This window comes from Orbicella faveolata, unplaced genomic scaffold, assembly GCF_042242905.1.
Source record: "Orbicella faveolata isolate gen_17 unplaced genomic scaffold, um_ofav_v1 contig_34, whole genome shotgun sequence".
NCBI classification, from domain to species: domain Eukaryota; kingdom Metazoa; phylum Cnidaria; class Anthozoa; order Scleractinia; family Merulinidae; genus Orbicella; species Orbicella faveolata.
The window spans coordinates 3,154,211-3,172,722 of record NW_028301563.1 but is presented as its reverse complement, the minus strand read 5'-3'; the positions used below and the strand labels follow the sequence as shown (position 1 = coordinate 3,172,722).

The window sequence follows — 18,512 nt, the reverse complement described above, 5'->3', positions numbered from 1 at the left end:
TACCACCCTTTGCCGTTTTCGATGCCATCGTCATTATTGATATTGCATGGTGAAGCGAAATCTTATTGCTTTACTGTAAGTTGTGTTCCTGAAAGTATTTTAATTATCTTTAGTAGTTTCACAGTCGTTCCCTGTCTTTCGATATCCTCCGAATAAAATGTAATAGCCAAACTCTCGCATGTAAACAAAAACAAAGGTGTGGTTGACTAGGGCCCTTTAAAGAGGTAAAATTGAGAAATAAATGTTACTTGGTCCTCAAGCTTACCTATACATGTGCTAAACCGTGAAATTGAGTCACTGATATTCAAGTTTCTAGTGGTTGATTTCCCGTGTTATCATACCAGGATAGACTTTAAAGCAAAGGAAAAAACTAGGTACCCAAAGGGTACATGTGTGGGATACGTGTATCCAGAATGCAATGCAATCTTTGGATTAACGGGCACGAGCCGATGACAATAGTGTGGAATACCACAGGTATCCCACACACACAAGAAACTGGTTATCCTGCTTTATTCAAGTTAAGATGATTTAGAAAAGTAGATCGATAATATTTCATAAAGCAGGCATGTCTTTGTTTACAGTACTAGGATACACTTTTTTGTAAAAATTCTGCGAACGGTTTGGCCGAAGCTGAATATTCTTATTTTTCTGCCGATTTTAGACTGAAAATAATCTTGTGAAGTTTCTTAGATTATCGCGTATGACATTTCTGTTTTCGAATGTGTATGGTTTGTGGATGGTGGTGAAGTGATTTTGGAGCCAGCCTGATATTGCCTTATTTCAAGCAGAAAAAGACTAGGTACGAGTCTGTAAATTATGGGATAAGCAGCTATTGATCCACGTAGTCAGAAAGAGCACACCGAGATTCACAAAATCCCCGAGTTTGGTGTTAATCATGCCAGTTTTGACTGAGATCGGTCATTGTTTGGTCATCCGGACACAGCGTCCGGATGGCCATACATTTCTTTGTAAATTTTGACATTTTCAAATGGCTGTATCTTGCTTACTATTGGGTCTATTTACAACAAACTTGGGGATTTTGTAAAGCTTGGTCCGCACTTTATGACTATGTGGATCAATAGGTGCTAATCCCATAATTTACAGACTCGTACCTAGTCCTATTCGGCTTGAAATCAGGCAATGACACACATAGTTCTAACAGAAATGTTATTTACATCGAATAATTGGCACGTAAAGGATAGAATAGCCTCTCTACTCAGGCTACTGTTGTGTATCATGTATTTGAACTTTGCGTTCACGTCATTGTATATTTTTGTGGTGATGCTTAGTTTCACTGATAATGGATTATTTTGTTAAACTGAATAATAGGACGACGACGCAGTTTCTAGCGGATACCCTGTCACTTTTATTCATTTTTTCTTTCTTTCTTTTCTTTTCTTTTTTTCTTTTTTGAGGCTCAGCATTTTTATAAATTTGCGATACTATAACAAATCAAATTGAAGAAAAGTTGCTATTTTCGGCAAGTTCAATACTGAAAACGAAGGTTGAAAAAAGCCATGTTTAGGCATCAACCTGTTACAAAACCATAGTGTTCCTAGTGAAAGGCTAATTAGACGATCGGGTTTCTCACTTGTACTGTAAAAAGAAAAATAAAGCGCCTTCTAATTCATTTGTAGGTTTATCAGAGGAAACAGGGCCCCCCTAAAACGCAGAAGGTTTTGCCTGAAGTAATTATGACCACTCTCAATCACATAGCCATCTAAATTTATCTGAAGGTAAAATCGGTGACTTTTGAAATAATTGATGGCATTTCCCCTGGGAACTTTGTTTTCCCTTGGTAAAATGGCTTCGTGTACTAAATAACGGCTAAATCTAAAACTAAATACAAATCTTTACTGGGCGAGAATCTCTTTAAGTGGAATATATGTGCACAGGAACACGGTCAACAGTTACTTAATTTGAAACCCAGGCCAATTTGGCAAATTTAAAACCTACTTTCGTCAGATGAACCCAACGATTAGGAGGTCGAGTCAGAGCGTTATCTGCTGATGAAATTTTGGTTTATTAAGAAAACATTACATATTTGAAACCAAATCGGTAACATTCTTTACAAAACAATCGAGTGAACAGCGCATAAATTTTTCTCGATTAGAAATGCTGTAAATGTGTTAAGTCAGCCTGTAAATGTAGTGCCTTGAATTCCTTTGGCACGTGTAAACCTATTTACGTTCGTTAATTTCACCAAGGGAAATTTTACTAGAGAGGTCAGAGCTATTTTCTTTCAGCCTGCGCTAAATTGATTTTTCATTACTTTGTAATTACATTGTAAGTGAATAATGGATTCTACAACACCTTTTAAAGACTGGGTTATGTTTCCATAAAGTGTAGGAAATCGACATAAAAGTTGGACCTAACTTGTCCGAAAATATTTTCAGACCAACGGATATATGGAAGTTTTATTACTGTACCCACGCTTACTCATTAATTATGCGCTGCGCTGTAATTTGATTCTCAATGTTAGCCGTGAAAAGGAGAGAAAAAAAAAAATGGGCACAACTCGTCAACGACGTCCAATTAAAGAGGGCAATGCCAATATTAGTTTCGACTGTTATCTCTTCGTAACTTCAAACTAAAAGACTTGTTAAGTAATAATTAAAAATATCAATTAATTCATAGACACAATTCTTTAGGGTGTTACCAGTATCTCTGGGAAGTTCAGAAGAAGTCATAACATTTAATCCATTCTGTTAATCATGCATGGATTCGTGCTGTTATCAGCGAGTACTTTTATCTACTTTACGTATCAGATTGTAGATGATGGCCTCTGTGATGCCACTCAATTGCCTGGTCTTCAGCGCGACCCGAACAAACAGTTGAGGTACGCACAATTCATAGAACATTTTTATCATGTTCTTGACGTGCCAAAAATTGAAGGAGTCGCTGTTCAAACAGGAAGACATTGCCTGCTACTATGCGTAAAGAATGATCGCTGCTTTTCCGCAAACACTGGAACGTTTCATCTACTAAATGGAAACATCTTAAGTGACTTACTTCCAACTCACAAGTACAATGGATCCGAGAAGTTCAAAGCGAATCATACTTTCCATCACTACAACATTATGGTGAAGGACATGGCAATAATAATGAGTTTTATCCCGTTAGATAATCTCATCCCACTGAAAAAAAAAATAATAATAATAACAAATAAATAAATAAAAATAAATAAATATAAGCGAGTGTTTAGGGGTCGAAAAGTAAAAAGGCTTCGTAAGAAGTGATGGTGTAGGTTACATTTGCGTGGAAATGATCGAAACCCTGTACATTTTCGGAGTCGTTCGCTCCAAACTGTGTTAAACTGTGTCAGCGATTTGAAGTCGATAATTCTTTGGGTTATTAAATGTTGGACGTTGCGCTACCGGCTATTTTAAGATTTCAAATTTTCCACGCGCCGTAATGTTGGCTTGATGGGAAATTATGACGTCATTACGCGATTGGACGTTTTTAAAATACAGCATTGCGTGAATCCAGAGTTCAAAATGGTCTTCCAATCGTTTATAATTCATATGAAAGCTCAGAGTCGTTCACTCAGAATTGCTTTTGTATATCGGTCTCTCGCTTCTTTGTCGCATCCTGTATTTTTGCGCATCTGTCCTTTTCGACGAATTCCCTCACTATTTAAGGCTGGTTTTCACTATCCTACTTATTCTCATGAATTATCACATGATCTAAATTAAGTGGCAACAAGGATGTAAACACGTTAGCGGAGTCTGTCTTTCTGATAGAGTGAATAATGGACTCTATACAACCTTTTAAAGACCAGGTTATGTTTCCATAAAGTAGAGCAAATTGACATAAAGTTGGGCATAACTTGTCAGCCAATATTTTCAGACCACAAATAGAAGCTAATAGAAATGTTGCTGTTAATTTCGAAGACGTCATGATCAACATTTAATCCTTAGCCAACGGATAAAGTTGCAAAGTTCTATCACTGTACCCGTGTATTCAGTAATTATGGGTTACTTTGTAGTTATATTGTCAATAAAAAGACTTGGGCACAACTCATCAACGACGTCCAATTAAAGAACGCGATGCTGTTATTTGATTCGACTGTTATGTCTTGGCAACTTCAAACTAAAAGGCTTGTTAAGTAATAATTAAAAATATCAATTAATTCATAGACACAATTCTTTAGAAACCTTTTAATAAATGATGTAAGGGTGTTACCAGTATCTCTAGGAAGTTGAGAAGAAGTCATAATATTTTATCCATTCTGTTACTGAATCATGAAAGGATTCGTGGTCTTATCAGCGAGTACTTTTATCTACTTTACGTATCAGATTATAGATGATGGCCTCTGTGATGCCACTCAATTGCCTGGTCTTCAGCGCGACCCGAACAAACAATTGAGGTACGCACAATTCATAGAACATTTTTATCATGTTCTTGACGTGCCAAAAATTGAAGGAGTCGCTGTTCAAACGGGAAGACATTGCCTGCTGCGATGCGTAAAAAACGATCGCTGCTTTTCCACAAACATCGGGGCATTTTATCTACCAACTGGAAATGTCTCGTGCGATTTACTCCCAACTGACAAGTACAATGCGTCCAAGAAGTTCAAAGCGAATCATACTTTCCATCACTACAGCATTATGGTGAGTTTAACGATCATGTACTACAATTGTTTATCTTTACTAAACCGCCATGCATGCTTTGCTCTGAAATTATGATGCTTGTCTTTTTTATTATTATTATTTGTTGCCACACACTTATAATATTTACGACACATATAGGTACATTAATTACAATTCTAAAACAACTACTTACTCTACTTGAAGAACTACATTTACTTACACTTCATTACAATACTTGTCTAATGCCGGCCTATCTACATATTAGGCATTAGACAAGTATTATGATGCTTGTCTTGAGTCTTTATGTCATCTGCAGCTAGGCGAGTCTTAATTCAGTTGCAGCCCTTTGTCCGGCCTCATCCAAACTATACTAAGCAGGAGGTGTTTAGCCTTCCCTCAACACTAATCCGTCACGAAAATGGAGCTTTCGAAAACGGAGTATTTTGAAAACGCCGACTTTGCGTCTAGTGGGGAGGTGAAAACATTTTGAAAACGAAGCTTTTCGAAAACGACGACGTTACGGCAGTCATAATATTCCCCTGCCTGAGTTGTACTCAAACATAAATGCAATCGCTGTAGATTTTTTCGAATGAGACAAGTTTATCTGTGATGCAAACAGTGGATGTGGATCAAACGCAGCCGGCTGCTCAGAAACAGATGCCAGAATATCAGGTGAAGTTTTTTTAAGACAGAACTTCCTCTTATTAAAATGAAAACGTTTTCACCTCACCGTTACCGTTGCAACAAAGCGGCACTTTTATAAATCTGACGTTCTTCAGGTCTGAAGCGAGGCTGGCCCTGATGCCTTGATTTCGATCGAGAACTGGACGCAGTGAAAAGAGCTGACTTTCTAAAGTGAATCGTTGAGGTCGAAATGGTTTTGTTTTACCCGAAAATAACAATGATATTACTTTAAAAAAAAAGAAAAAAGAAAAAAAATTATAATGATGAGCTTTTACCAAGTTAGATGAGCTTCTCTCACTCCCCAAAACAAATAAGACAAAAACATCAGAAATCAAAGTCGGACAAGGGAGACGTGTAGGGCGCGAACAATGACGGTGTGGGTTACATTTGCGTGGATATGATTAAGGCCCTGTAGCTTTTCCGAGTCGTGTTCATTACGATTCCGTTTTCCATCTGGAATATTTTCCTCACCTGAATTCCTGACGATTTTAAACGGTTCTGTAGCTAAGCATGTTTGGATGTCTGTTTGTAATCAAATAGTTGAGAGAGTGAAAGCAGGAGGGGAAAAAATGCTACCTGCAGATCTATCGAAAAGCTGAAACTTTTATTGGCCTTTTTCGTTGTTGAAAATTTTTTACCAGCAATTTCTTGCTCTAAAAGTAAAACAGATAATCTATCATTATCTCATTTTTCTAACATTTCGAATTTGCTTTTGCCTTCCAGAGTCCTTGTGAAAGTTTTCCCTGTCAGCACGGTGGAACCTGCCGAGCGCTTTACCAGACTGATGACTACCAATGTACATGCACATCAAACTTCATCGGCAGAAACTGTGAGAACGGTGAGTTTCTTTACGTCTTTACGTTTCTGTTATTATAAAATAAATATAACAGGACTAATAATTATGAAAACAAGATGATTTTTTTTCATTTCGTACCGGAACAAAGTGATAGATTTGTTTGCCTTCAGCATAGTTTCTAGAGGGGAATGGTTATGAAGCCCAGCAAACATCAAAGGAGCAAACAAAGATGCCTAGATTCATGTTGGAAGGTCCACGACCGTGCACAATCTTTTGTTTCGCGTTCACAAATTATACATGAATTACGTAACCAAACCTTTCTATTGGTTAGTTTCTCAGTACGGAGTAAACAACTATTGTGTTTTGTGGATGGTCAAGGCCAAAAAAGCGAACAAAAACATACAACAAAGAAATCTGTCGGGTTTCAAAACCATACCCCTCTAGTAACTATACTCTCAGTAAGTGATTTAGGACAAGTGATAACGGAGCCGAGCATTCAAACATTAAAACAAAAGTTACAAAGTAAACATAACAAGGTTAAATATCCCAACCGGCAGTGGGCGAGCCAGTTGGCTATTTACAGCCAGTTGGCTCCCTTAAGTTAATTTATTCCCTTAAGGTATCATGGTAGGTGGATTGACAGTGTTTGGAAATCGTGCTCTTACGCTGGCGCTTTGAAAGAAAACCCAATCAACCTACACATTTTCTGAAAGCTTAATAGTTATAGAATACAATCATATCTTTGAAATTTTCTAAAAAGTTATTGTCGCAGTGATATTAAAAGAAATACCCAGAAACACTGTTTCGCTTAAACTGGTTCGCTTCCGCGCGTGAATTATCGGAGCGGCGCGATTTACATCGGAAATGTTTTCTCACCCATCACCCTCAAAAATCTTGTCTGCGATTTTCCAGATGTGGTTTGGTTTTTTTTCTACACCCTCCTAAACTTTGATATTTTTGATGCGGACGTTTCCTTCTACAAAAGAGGCCATAACTTTGAAACGGAAGCGAAATTAAACAAAGCCCGACACGGTTTGGCGAAGGAGGTATCCTAGAACATACCTGCCGATTTTCAGCCAGTTTCATCGGAAGACGCGCGTAAACGAACTAAAAATGTTCATCCTTATATGCAGTTTTATTTTATCGAGAAAAACACGAAAAACCTTTTATGACATTTGTATGAATAGGTGTTAAAAATCCCCTCCGCACTGACAGATGTCGGCATGGGTTAGTTTACCACAACAATGGGTTATGACAACTTGAAATAAACAGACGACTAATATTCTGGCGCGGAAACCCGCGTCGCAGTGAAGTCGTCCGAGAAGGGACAAACTACAAGTTAAACTGCCGTGATCTTTCACTTAAAAGATTTCGTCGGCGGCATTGGTATTATGTTGCTTAAGTTTAGGCTCCTTCGTTCTCCAGAAATTTTTTGAAACCATGCCTCGTGAAGCCAAAAAGCATGAAAAAGAGGAAATCTCGAGGTCTACATTGTCAACAGTGTACATCTGCGCTTGACTCTCTTGTTGTGGAAGTTTCGGAATCGCGTCCGTTCTACAACAATTCGTGCGACTAGCACTTGTTGTATTTTTTCCTTTAGCTTCACTGGCGAGACTAGTGTCCTCGAATTCCTTCAACCATTCTTCTTGGTTACAGTGCGACCCACGGTCGCTCAGAGCCAAAGATCTTGTTCGACGCTGAACCTTTGGGTTCCACCAGATTTTCGCCTATTTGGCCTCTTCGAAGACGAAAATGGGCAAGAATTTTTCGTCCTGACATAAAGAAAATTTGACAAGAACGAAAACCAACTTGCGATGAAACAACCAGATCAAGAACAGTTCACGTGCACAAATGAAATATCACACCGCAATTCGCGTTACTTGTGACAACTGACGGTGAATTTTAATTAGAGGTGTCAACGCGCTGTAAGGGGTTAATAATATTCAAAAATAGTTTTTTGCTTTAACTTAAAAAGTAGAAAAGCTCTTTCCCCCATTCTTTTTGCAAAGTATTTATCTCAGTCTTCTCAATTTGAACAGCCAAAAAAAGATTTTTCGCATTTTTCGTAAAAATCCACCTACCATGATACCTTAATTAAGCCGGTTAAGTGAAATTCCGTTCTTTTTATTCTTTTGACCGAAGATGGTTTCGTACGAATACAATTTCAATGAGCAGCGGTACTATGAGCAGGTATTATTACTGATAGGTTTACGTGCGTAGGGGTGGGGCTTCTTCTAGGGAGGTGCTAATTTCCAGGAGAGAAGCTTAACATTGGAAATTATATTTTGTTTTTGTTTTTCAGTTCATTTTTAAATTTAGTTTCCATTAAGTCTTTTCCCGTTGGCGCGGCATTAAATTGTTGCAGACCTGAACGAATGCACTACCAACATTCACAATTGTGACGATAATGCAGATTGTGTGAACACCATAGGCTCATATTTCTGTAAGTGTAGAATTGGATATACAGGAAACGGACAAACTTGCAATGGTAAGAGACAAACAAACACTACTAAGGTCATACCAAGGTTTCTCTCTGGATCATACCAAAGTCAATAAAAATCAAGAGACCATGATCTAAGATTAGTTTCTTGTACAAACTGGACGTGACTACTATATGTCAGTGCTCAGTGTGCAAAACTCTGGATTGAAAATGGATCATTGTAATTCGACTCGTATGTCGAGGCTATCAACCACAAGAATATTGTAATGCAATCAATTTATCGAGTTTTTCCTTTTTCAAACATCACAATTTAAAGAAATCCAAACAAACAAACCTGTCGATGAAAAGACAATCGGTCAGGAAGGAGTTTCTGTTTTGACCGTAACTGAGTCATATCTTGGAAATCCATATGACAATCGTCAAAAAATTATTTCGAATCGTTTACAAAAGGCACAAAATTAAGCACTCGATTCCCTGACCAAAAACATCTCTACTGCATAATTCAGTGTTAGACCCGGCGACGAAAAGCAAAATTAGAACTATCGTTTCATTGTGTGTAATCCACACTACAAAAAAGCAAGCCCTTGTGAGCCCGTGAATGACATTTCACTTTGTCCACTTTTCCCCAGGAGACACTGACGCAATTTGAATCACTCAATTATAGCGACTTTACCATGTTAGGCTCGGAAGATTTTTTTTCTGGTAAAACACTTGCAAAACACTTAGTCGCTGTAGACTACTGGATACGCAAAGCAACTGCTGTACTAGTTTTCTTGCCTTTTACCTCAGAAATCAATGAATCGATCAATGAATCAAGCAAGCAAGCAAGCAAGCAAGCAAGTAAGCGAGCAAGCAAGCAAGCAAGCAATTACTCAGTTAAAAAGGCAAGCAGGAAGGCAAGCAATCAATCAATCAATCAATCAATCAATCAATCAATCGAACAAAAAAAGAGGCAAAGGATACAATCAAACAGAGAGCAAAAATCAGTCAAGTGAATCCCAGCTTGCGAACTGCAGATACGAACATTTCTGCAAATACTTGAAACCTAGTATCCTGAACTTTTGTTTCATTTTGCTTTGTTTCTGTTGCATAGACACCAACGAGTGTAGTGTTGGTCAAATCTGTGACGTAAACGCCAACTGCCAGAATACCCTTGGGTCTTACAGTTGCTCATGCAAGCGGGGATTTTATGGAGACGGCAAAACCTGTGCTCCTCGAGGTATGTTTACCAAGTTTTCTAAAAATAGTTCTTTTTTTTTTTTTTTTTTTTTTTTTTTTTTACATTTACGCTAGATAACAGGAGCACTATAACTATAGAAACAGAACCACGCGTACGCATGCATAGAAATAGGAAACCATGCAACTTTTTTCTTCATGGTCAAGATAGCTAGCGGCATGGATCGCGGGCGCGTCAGCCCTACGAAGGCGACGTCGCACAACATGGCGGCCATACTACAGCCAATACCAAGTCTTGAAGTCTTGGTCTACACCGTACATCTTTGATATTGGACATCCACGTTATGGTCATTTAACACCTGTCAAAACAAGGTATCTGCTGACCAATATCACGTGACCATACCGCGGGGTCAGGTTTAGAGCCCACTTGTTCTTATTATAGTTGACCGCTGACCAAGTACTGGTTTTCTATTGGATGGCGGGCTTATGTCAGGTTAACTCGTTGTGAACAGAAAGGGCCGGGTTGATAGGAAGCCAGTCAACGCTAACCCAGGATTAATAGTTAACCGCAGTATAAATTTTTCTTGAATACACATTTTTTTCACTACTTTTATTTTGTGTAGTTTGAGATAATTCAAACTCAAGACAGGCCAAGCAATATAAATAGAAAACCTCACCGCAAAGCTAAATATCTCAACTAAAAATTCTTGCTTATCCTGGGTTAGCTTAACTGGGCTTTGAATAACCCGGCCCAGGAATTTCACTTTAAGGTTTGGCTAAGCCTTAGCTCAAGGTCTGTATCCGCCATTGGGACAATGTGGCAAAATACTAGGGTAGGGACTTTTAAAGGGATAGCGTACTAGTCCCAACCAGAGAAAACAAATCCGCTACAATTTTAATTAGAAGAAGGGCGGATTTGAGTTCCAACCTCTTCAGTCACTTAGCTTAACATGTAATCATCTCTTTGAATTCGTTTCTTTCTCACAGATACCTGTCAAGACGTCTTGCAAGGCAACTCGACCGCTAGTGACGGAACTTACGTGCTATCTTCGTCATTAATTTCGGTAAGATCTTTTCATGTAATAATGTGGCAGTCCAAAACCATTCGTCGTGGCATAAAAAAAAAAATAAAAAATAAATAAATAAATAAATAAATAAAGCGAAAACAGAACGACCAGGGGATATAGTAAACGGAACATGAGCCACTGATTTAGTCTCCCAACTACAAAAAAGTTAGTACTGTGGGGCCGGCCATAAGCTGACCGCCTGGAAAATTCTCCCTAGAGTACAAAAATTGTATGGTTGAACCGATAACGCCGATGCTAGTTCCTGCAAAAATGAATTGCTAATAAGTTTATCCACTCTTACTGGCATATTAGTCGCCGTAGACTACTGGATACGCAAAGCAAGATGATCAATGTCGATGGATCACTGGTGTTTATTTATTGGGTGACAAAGTTGTTTGGAAATGTATATGTATAACTTTTTGCGACTATAAAATGTATTTCTGCTGTAAAACTGGTACTGTGATACATCACTCTAGCACTGTGCTGCTTGGATCCCGAATTTGACAAACGCGGTCACAGCCAATATCGGCACCGAATTAAATCAATTAAGTAATAAATTAAATTAAAATGTATAATTGCAAAAAAGGTCAAAGATATAGCAACCACTAATAACGACCGCAATGACGAAGTGTTTGCCTAAATGAGCGTAATAACAATGTGATCTATTATACCAAATCATGCGCAGATTTGCTCCCGCAAGATCAGTATCCATCAGGAGCTATTAGGGCAGCCCAGATAGACGATTTGCATGATAGTGTATTTTAACTCAAAGAACCAGAATTAACGATTTCTTTTTCTCATGTCACTGATTGGCCCAATCGTCAATTAAACCCCATTGTCCATTAAAAATTGGATTAACAAAGTTAAGGAGAAACGAAGTGAATTCTTGTGATCGTAGTCAAATGACGACATCATGCAAGTGTGCTATTAACGGACGAATTGGCCCTCTGTGTAAGCATCACCATACACGTATATTACTTCGACTTTTTCCCTTGTCCAAAAATGCTTATAAATTGAAGAAAACTTTTTGAAAATAGTTTGAAAAGTAGACAATGGGTCCCGCGTATAAAAACCGTTCGTGCCCAGGTTTCTCTAAGGGTCTGCATAAAGTCGACAAAGTGCAATTTTCTTAATCTAAACATCTTCCTCTAAGTCTCGTTACCTCAATTAATCTTTGTTAGGCATATTGCGATATGACGTCAACTGGTCAAGGCTGGACACTGATCGCTCGGTTTTCAAACAATGATGACAAACATTGGATGAATGATACTGGACACTGGTGGTATGACAAGAATTACTCTCTTGGAGAAACAAGTGATCCGTCGATCAACGCTGACATGATATCGCCAGCATTCTGGATGGTAAACGGGACCGAGTTGAAGATCACACGCAGTGACGACTCACAACATACTCCTTTGCTGCAGACCACGGGTAACTGTCTGGGTGGACAGACTTTCCGCTCCAAAGTCACTAGCTATGGTGACTTCAGGAATGGCGTAATTTGGGCCAATAACCAGTGTCTGGGGAATTGTACCGTACAATATGGCGGAGAATACCAATCAACTGGTGGCTTTAAGCAAGCGAATTGCAGTGGAGACATACAAGGCTCCCAGGCAATTGGTTTCTGGTGTGACTGGAGAGGTGGGGACGGTGCAGTGATTATGATTGGCGGAGGTGGAAAGAGCTGCGATCGCGCCGATCACGGGATTGGGATATCTGAAGTTAACAACGCTTCCTTTAAAGATAAGAAAATATTTGATTTCGGTGATAGCGCAGCAGGTACTCCAACTCGAAACTACTCTTTGAACCTGTGGATCCGTTGATTGCCAATGATCGGCAGATCCTCGATCACATCAGTTATACGACCTCCACAGAACTACACCTTTTTATAAAGGCTGACTTTAATTTTGGCTATATACTGTTTAGTTAACATTGCGTTTTAAGCTGTAGATATATTTTACCTTGAGAGTACTTACAAGAACCGTATAGTGATTTGGTTGTCGTGAAGCGTGTAACCAACTTACATATAGAACAAGCACCTCCCAACAGATGTTAACAACTGCCGATGCAGCCATAAATGGCTTCCCCACGACATAAAATGAACTGACGGACGGATCTCAAACAGAAAGATTTAAGACGGAATCCACCAGAAGTGCGAGTAACGAGTGAAAAAAACCTAGTACCAAGATTATTTACATCGTATTGCAAACTTCTGTACGACTGTTTTAAATATCTTCTTAAAAAAAATCATTTCTAGCAACGCCAAACGTCGAAAACGAATGTTGAACTTTGTATGAAACACTTGAAAGTACTGATGAAATGAAACTGATGATGAAATTTTGCCTGTGTTTGCACAAGTTCTCTGAACTTTGAAATTCATTTTCTCTCGTTCCCATGGGAAATTGTTCTCGGTGTTTTTTCAGGCAATTATTTATGTGTTTACCTTTAAGAAAATATAAAAAATAACTGTAAAATACTTAAAATTATTCTGGTACCAGATTTTTATCCACTAAAACCTGAAATTGCTCGATTTTCTATTGGATTTAACAATAGACGGATAGAGAGCAATGACGGTCGACAAAAATTTGCACGAGTCCTACAGCCAATACCATCACGGCTAAACTAACCAATCAGATTACAGGAGAGATGTTATCGGATTTTAAATTCAATAGGGCATAATCGATGCTTAAAACAGAGCAGAAACACATTTATTTAACTTGTATTCAGGGGCAGTGAATTAAAACTGCGATCTGGACACATTTAGTAGTTCATCACGGTTAGCAGCATTTCCATGGGGATAAAATTATGGAAATCAGGTTCCTTCTGGGAAATTCATATAAAATTATTCGCTGCCATACAGTAAGTCTGCCCAAATAGGTTCTTGTATTTTGGAGTAGTTATCGGCAATTTATGCTAAGTAGGTTTTCATCAGGTTCTTAATTTTTGTGAAGGAGATGTAGTTGTTGATTAGCATAAAGATAAATAAACTTGGGTTTGGTCCTTAAATATGCGGTGTTATTCACAGCTGTATTATGATAAGCCGAATACAACTATTTACAGAATGTATATGTAGTGACTTGTCTCTATAACAAGAGTTCATAATTAACTGTAACTAAAATGTAAGAACCAGCTTGATCTTACTTGGCTAAACAGGTTCTCATATTTTGGGGTTAAAAATGACAAATTTCTGCCAGCAGGAGCCAGCAGGTTCTTAAGAGCCACTGTCTGTAAATATGAAGAATCCGACGACAGGTCGAAAAATTCGGATTTTCTTTTATTGCGTCAAAAAGACCCTTTTGGTGAAGTATTTTCAGAAATATACTTTCAAAGTTCCAGCGACTTCACCTTTTTGTGAAATCCAGAAAAGTTCGAAATACCGTTCAATCAACCAAGATGGCCGATGGAATTTATGCAAAATTGCACATTTTCAACAGGCCAATACAGAAAGAAGGGTACTTGCGTGGATTTCATATTCACACAGTTTGTAATTTACACTTTGATCGATAAAAAATCCTATGAATTTTAGTGTTTTAGTAGTTGTGCGAGAATCTAGTGGTGGATTAGAAAGACGATAGTAATTTTAAGTAAACCAACACGGCAATGACAACGAGAACGTCACTAAACAAAGGGCTTTACAACTAGTTAGAGTTTTCCACATGGGATGCAAATCTTGGTTTATTTCTTTTCCGTTTTTTTTTTGTCTGAAAAACAACGACTTGAAATCACCAAACTATGCATAGCTGTGGAGAACGTAAACCACGAAGGATAATTTTCTCAATCTGCCAAAGATTTAACCCTGTCTGACATATTTATACTTCATATGGTGCTGTCAGCAACAGTCAAATGAATGACTCTGATTCGTTGTTTAAACATAAGTAAATTTTTCAATCGACGGTTTAGTCGACGTCGCTGCCGAGGTTGCTTAGACTTCTAAATAAAACGTGCCTCCGGTCCATCAGCTGAAGTAACATTTCGCTCAGCGTCTTTAGGATATCCCTCGTGATTCCAAATGCTGCGTTTTCCACGGCATGACACGTAGGTTTTGTATCTATATCTGTCACTTGTTATAGGGAGCGATAAGGAACATGAAATAGACACTGCTTTTGAAGTTTTCTGTGATTTCCTTTTTTTTGTTCTGTCGATGTCTATTACTCGCTTTCTCTTTGTGCAGACTTGCAACCTAAAGTATAGCTGAAAGATATGAATAACAAACGAATGCAATGAAAATGACTACAAATAAACACCTTTAACACTGAAATGCATTTTTGTACAAAGACAGTAGAAAGAATGATGGATGGTAACGAAGTCTCTATTATCACTTTGGCTTGAAGGTTGTGATGATGGCTGGCTTGCTATCGCTTAGAGGCGACTCGCCATGTTTTTGCTTAGTGGCCCGCCCTTCGGAGGATTTAAAATATACCAACCTTCAAGATGTATTAGGAATCCTTGTTCAGTATAACTAAAGTCAGAGGTGAACTCAAGGAACAAGTGTTCTGCATAACTTTCGACCACGTGTCCTGGCAGATAGCCATCGAATGTTCCTAGAGGTTTTGAAGAGGTCGAGCTTCCTTCATAGACATACAAAAAATCCCAGCCGCTCTCCAGTGAGAAAGTTGTGAAAATGAGTTTGACTCGGTGCGATGAACTTACAAGTCAAGTGCACAGATTGTAGTTATCGTAGTAGTTAGGATAATTCGGGGTGTTTAGTGTTCCTTGTTCCATGTCCGCGGTTCCATTGCAGGTAAAATTGATGGCTTGAATACGAGGGCGTTCAGCTAAGAGATAGATAAAATAACAATATTATTTTAAAAAAAAAGCACACATTATGCATGCAGTCATTTCATGATTTTAACCACATTATTTCAAGTTTTTGTAATTTTTACTGGGGTATTTTTATAGGTAGTCACATGATCCTAAAGGAGCTCAGTCACGGTGGTTTGAGTTGTTTTGGCCACGTACAAAATCTCCTTTAAATGGAAGGAAACCTCAAAATAATAGTTTACTAAGATAGAAAAACATCAAAGAGATAATAATAAACCATCAAGGAACAAGGATGGTCAAGGATGGCGAAGATTGACACGGATTGCAAACGACGAATTTGAAAAAATTACACTAAACTTTCAAGATGTGCAAACCGTGACTGTGCTCCTTTAAGTGCAATCGGGAAAAAAAACCGCATGAGTAAAATTTTCAGACTAACATTATTGACTATTGTATTATTGGCTATGAAAATAATAGATAACTTCAGAATAACTTTATTTATATAGCGTCCTTCCTACGTTCATAGCACTTTACAAAGAAATATAGAAAACTATACAATCAGTAATAAAATCTATATACAAAAAGAACAAGTTTTAAAAACAAGTACAGTTCGAAAATATTAACAATGTCTACAAAAACTACGAGTAGCTTGCCCCATTAATTTAAAAAGATATGTTTTAAGGCCCCTATTGAAGCTCTCGATAGAGATCGACTTGCGCAAGGCTAGTGGTAGATTGTTCCATAATTTTGGGGCACATATTATTGTCAATAATAACTACGAAAATAAGTGAAACTAAACTTGCGCATAACTCGTCCATGACGTTCAATTAAAGCGGGGATTATTTTATTCGACTGTTATGTATACGCAACTTCGAACAAAAAGACTTCTCTATCATAGTTATCGACACTACCTTCAGAAACCTATTGATAAAATGATGTTAGAGTGGTCTAGGGTGTCATCTGGGAAGATGACACAAAGTAATAGTATTTTATCCATTCTGTTAATCATGAAAGGATTCGTGGTCTTATCGGCGAGTACTTTTATCTACTTCACGAATCAGATTTTAGATGATGGCCTCTGTGACGCCGCTCAATTGCCTGGTCTTCAGCGCGACCCGAACAAACAATTGAGGTACGCACAATTCATTGAACATTTTTACCATGTTCTTGACGTGCCAAAAATTGAAGGAGTCGCTGTTCAAACGGGAAGACATTGCCTGCTGCGATGCGTAAAAAAACGATCGCTGTTTTTCCACAAACATCGGGGCATTTTATCTACCAACTAGAAATGTCTCGTGTGATTTACTTCCAACTGACAAGTACAATGCATCCAACAAGTTCAGAGCGAATCATACTTTCCATCACTACAGCATTATGGTGAAGGATAAGGCAATAATAATGAGGATTTATCACTTTAGATAAGCTCATCCCACTGCAAAAAATAAATAAATAAATAAAAATAAAAATAAATAAATAAATAAATATAAGCGAGCGTCCAGAGGTCGAAAAGTAAAAAGGCTTCCTAAGAAGTGATGGTGTGGGTTATATTTGCGTGGGAATTATCAAAGTCTTCTACAACTTCCGGGTTTTTCGCTTCAAACTGTGTTAAACTGTGTCAGCGATTTGAAGTCGATAATTCTTTGTTGTTGTTGTTGTTGTTGTTTTTTAGCGTTGGACGTTTCGCTTCCGGCTCTTTTAGGATTTCAAATTTACCACGCGTCGTAATGTTGACTTGATGGGAAATTATGACGTCATTAGGCGATTGAACGTTTTTAAAATACAGCATTGCGTGAATCCAGCTTTCAAAAAGTGCTTCCTTTCGTTTATAATTCATATGAAAGCTCAGAGCCGTTAACTCAGAATTGGTTTTGTATATCGGTTTCTCGCTTCTTTGTCGCATCCTGTATTTTCCGCATCTATCCTTTACGACGAATTCCCTCACTATTAAAGGCTGGTTTTCACTTGCGCACCCATTCTCATGAATCATCACATGGTCTTAATTAAGTGGCAACAAGGATGTAAACACGTTTGCCAAATCCGTCTTTTTAATAGCGCGAATAACGGATTTTATTATATAGACACGAGTGTTTTACTTGAAAATACACCACTCGTAAAATTCATACGAAACCACATCCGAGATTCGGGTGGCGTGTTTTCCATATCCTCACTAGTGAGGATATCGATGATTTCACTGGTATCAAGTTTGTTCCTTAAATTGTACTTAAGCCCGTTGGTGTATGATCGAAAAATCTTGTTGACTTCCCCGAAAGTCTTCGGCAATCTTCGGTAATCTTCGGAAATTTTCGATTAATGTTCGGCAGCGTTCGTGTGACCTTTGGACAAGTTTTGGAGAATTTTAGGAAATGTTCGGAAATCTTGGGAAAGTGGTCGGAAATCTTTGGAAAATCATCAAAAATGTCGTCATCACTATGTCTGTATAATAAATAGAACATTACACGTTAGCTCGAAGCTACGAATTTCATGTTCTCGTGGCAAGAACAATATCTCACGAGTGAGCTGCGCTAACTCGTGAGATATTTATGTTATATTTATGAGATATTTATGTTATATTTATGTTTCCATAACGTAAAGCAAATTGACATAAAAGAAGTTGGGCATAACTTGTCAGCAAATATTTTCAGACCACAAATAGTTGCTAATAGAAATCGAAGGCGTCATAATCAACATTTAATCTTCTAGCCAACGGATAAAATTGCAAAGGCCTATTACTGTACCCGAGCAGTATTTATTAATTATGCGTTACTTTGTAGTTATATAGTCAATGTTAGTAATGAAAAGAAGATAAATTAAACTCGGGCACAACTCGTAAACGACGTCCGTCTGACGTCCTTAGGCACAACTCCTAAGGACGACGATGCCATTATTTGATTCGACTGTTTTGTCTTGGCAACTTCAAACTAAAAGGCTTGTTAAGCAATAATTAAAAACATCAATTAATTCAGAGACACAATTCTTTTGAAACTTTTTAATAAATG

At 38.0% G+C, this 18,512-nt stretch overlaps 2 protein-coding genes and 1 long non-coding RNA gene across 3 annotated transcripts; 2 read left to right on the top strand and 1 right to left on the bottom strand.

Moving 5' to 3' along the window:
- Positions 1-4,208: 4,208 nt before the first annotated feature.
- On the top strand, positions 4,209-10,857 carry LOC110068065 (uncharacterized). The gene is made up of 4 exons (XM_089272076.1): positions 4,209-4,613; positions 6,000-6,114; positions 9,606-9,731; positions 10,676-10,857. Exons 1-4 carry the CDS (start codon positions 4,245-4,247, stop codon positions 10,828-10,830), a joined length of 765 nt encoding a protein of 254 aa, XP_089128202.1. The 5' UTR covers positions 4,209-4,244; the 3' UTR covers positions 10,831-10,857.
- Positions 10,858-11,887: 1,030 nt separating this feature from the next.
- On the top strand, positions 11,888-13,761 carry LOC149104321 (uncharacterized). The gene has a single exon (XM_089272093.1). It carries the CDS (start codon positions 11,949-11,951, stop codon positions 12,576-12,578), a length of 630 nt encoding a protein of 209 aa, XP_089128219.1. The 5' UTR covers positions 11,888-11,948; the 3' UTR covers positions 12,579-13,761.
- A 651-nt stretch (positions 13,762-14,412) lies between these two features.
- On the bottom strand, positions 14,413-15,524 carry LOC149104320 (uncharacterized). The gene is made up of 2 exons (XR_016201669.1): positions 15,180-15,524; positions 14,413-14,946 (listed from the first exon to the last, which is right to left on the bottom strand). It is a non-coding gene; the product is annotated as an uncharacterized LOC149104320 (long non-coding RNA).
- Between the last annotated feature and the right edge of the window lie 2,988 nt (positions 15,525-18,512).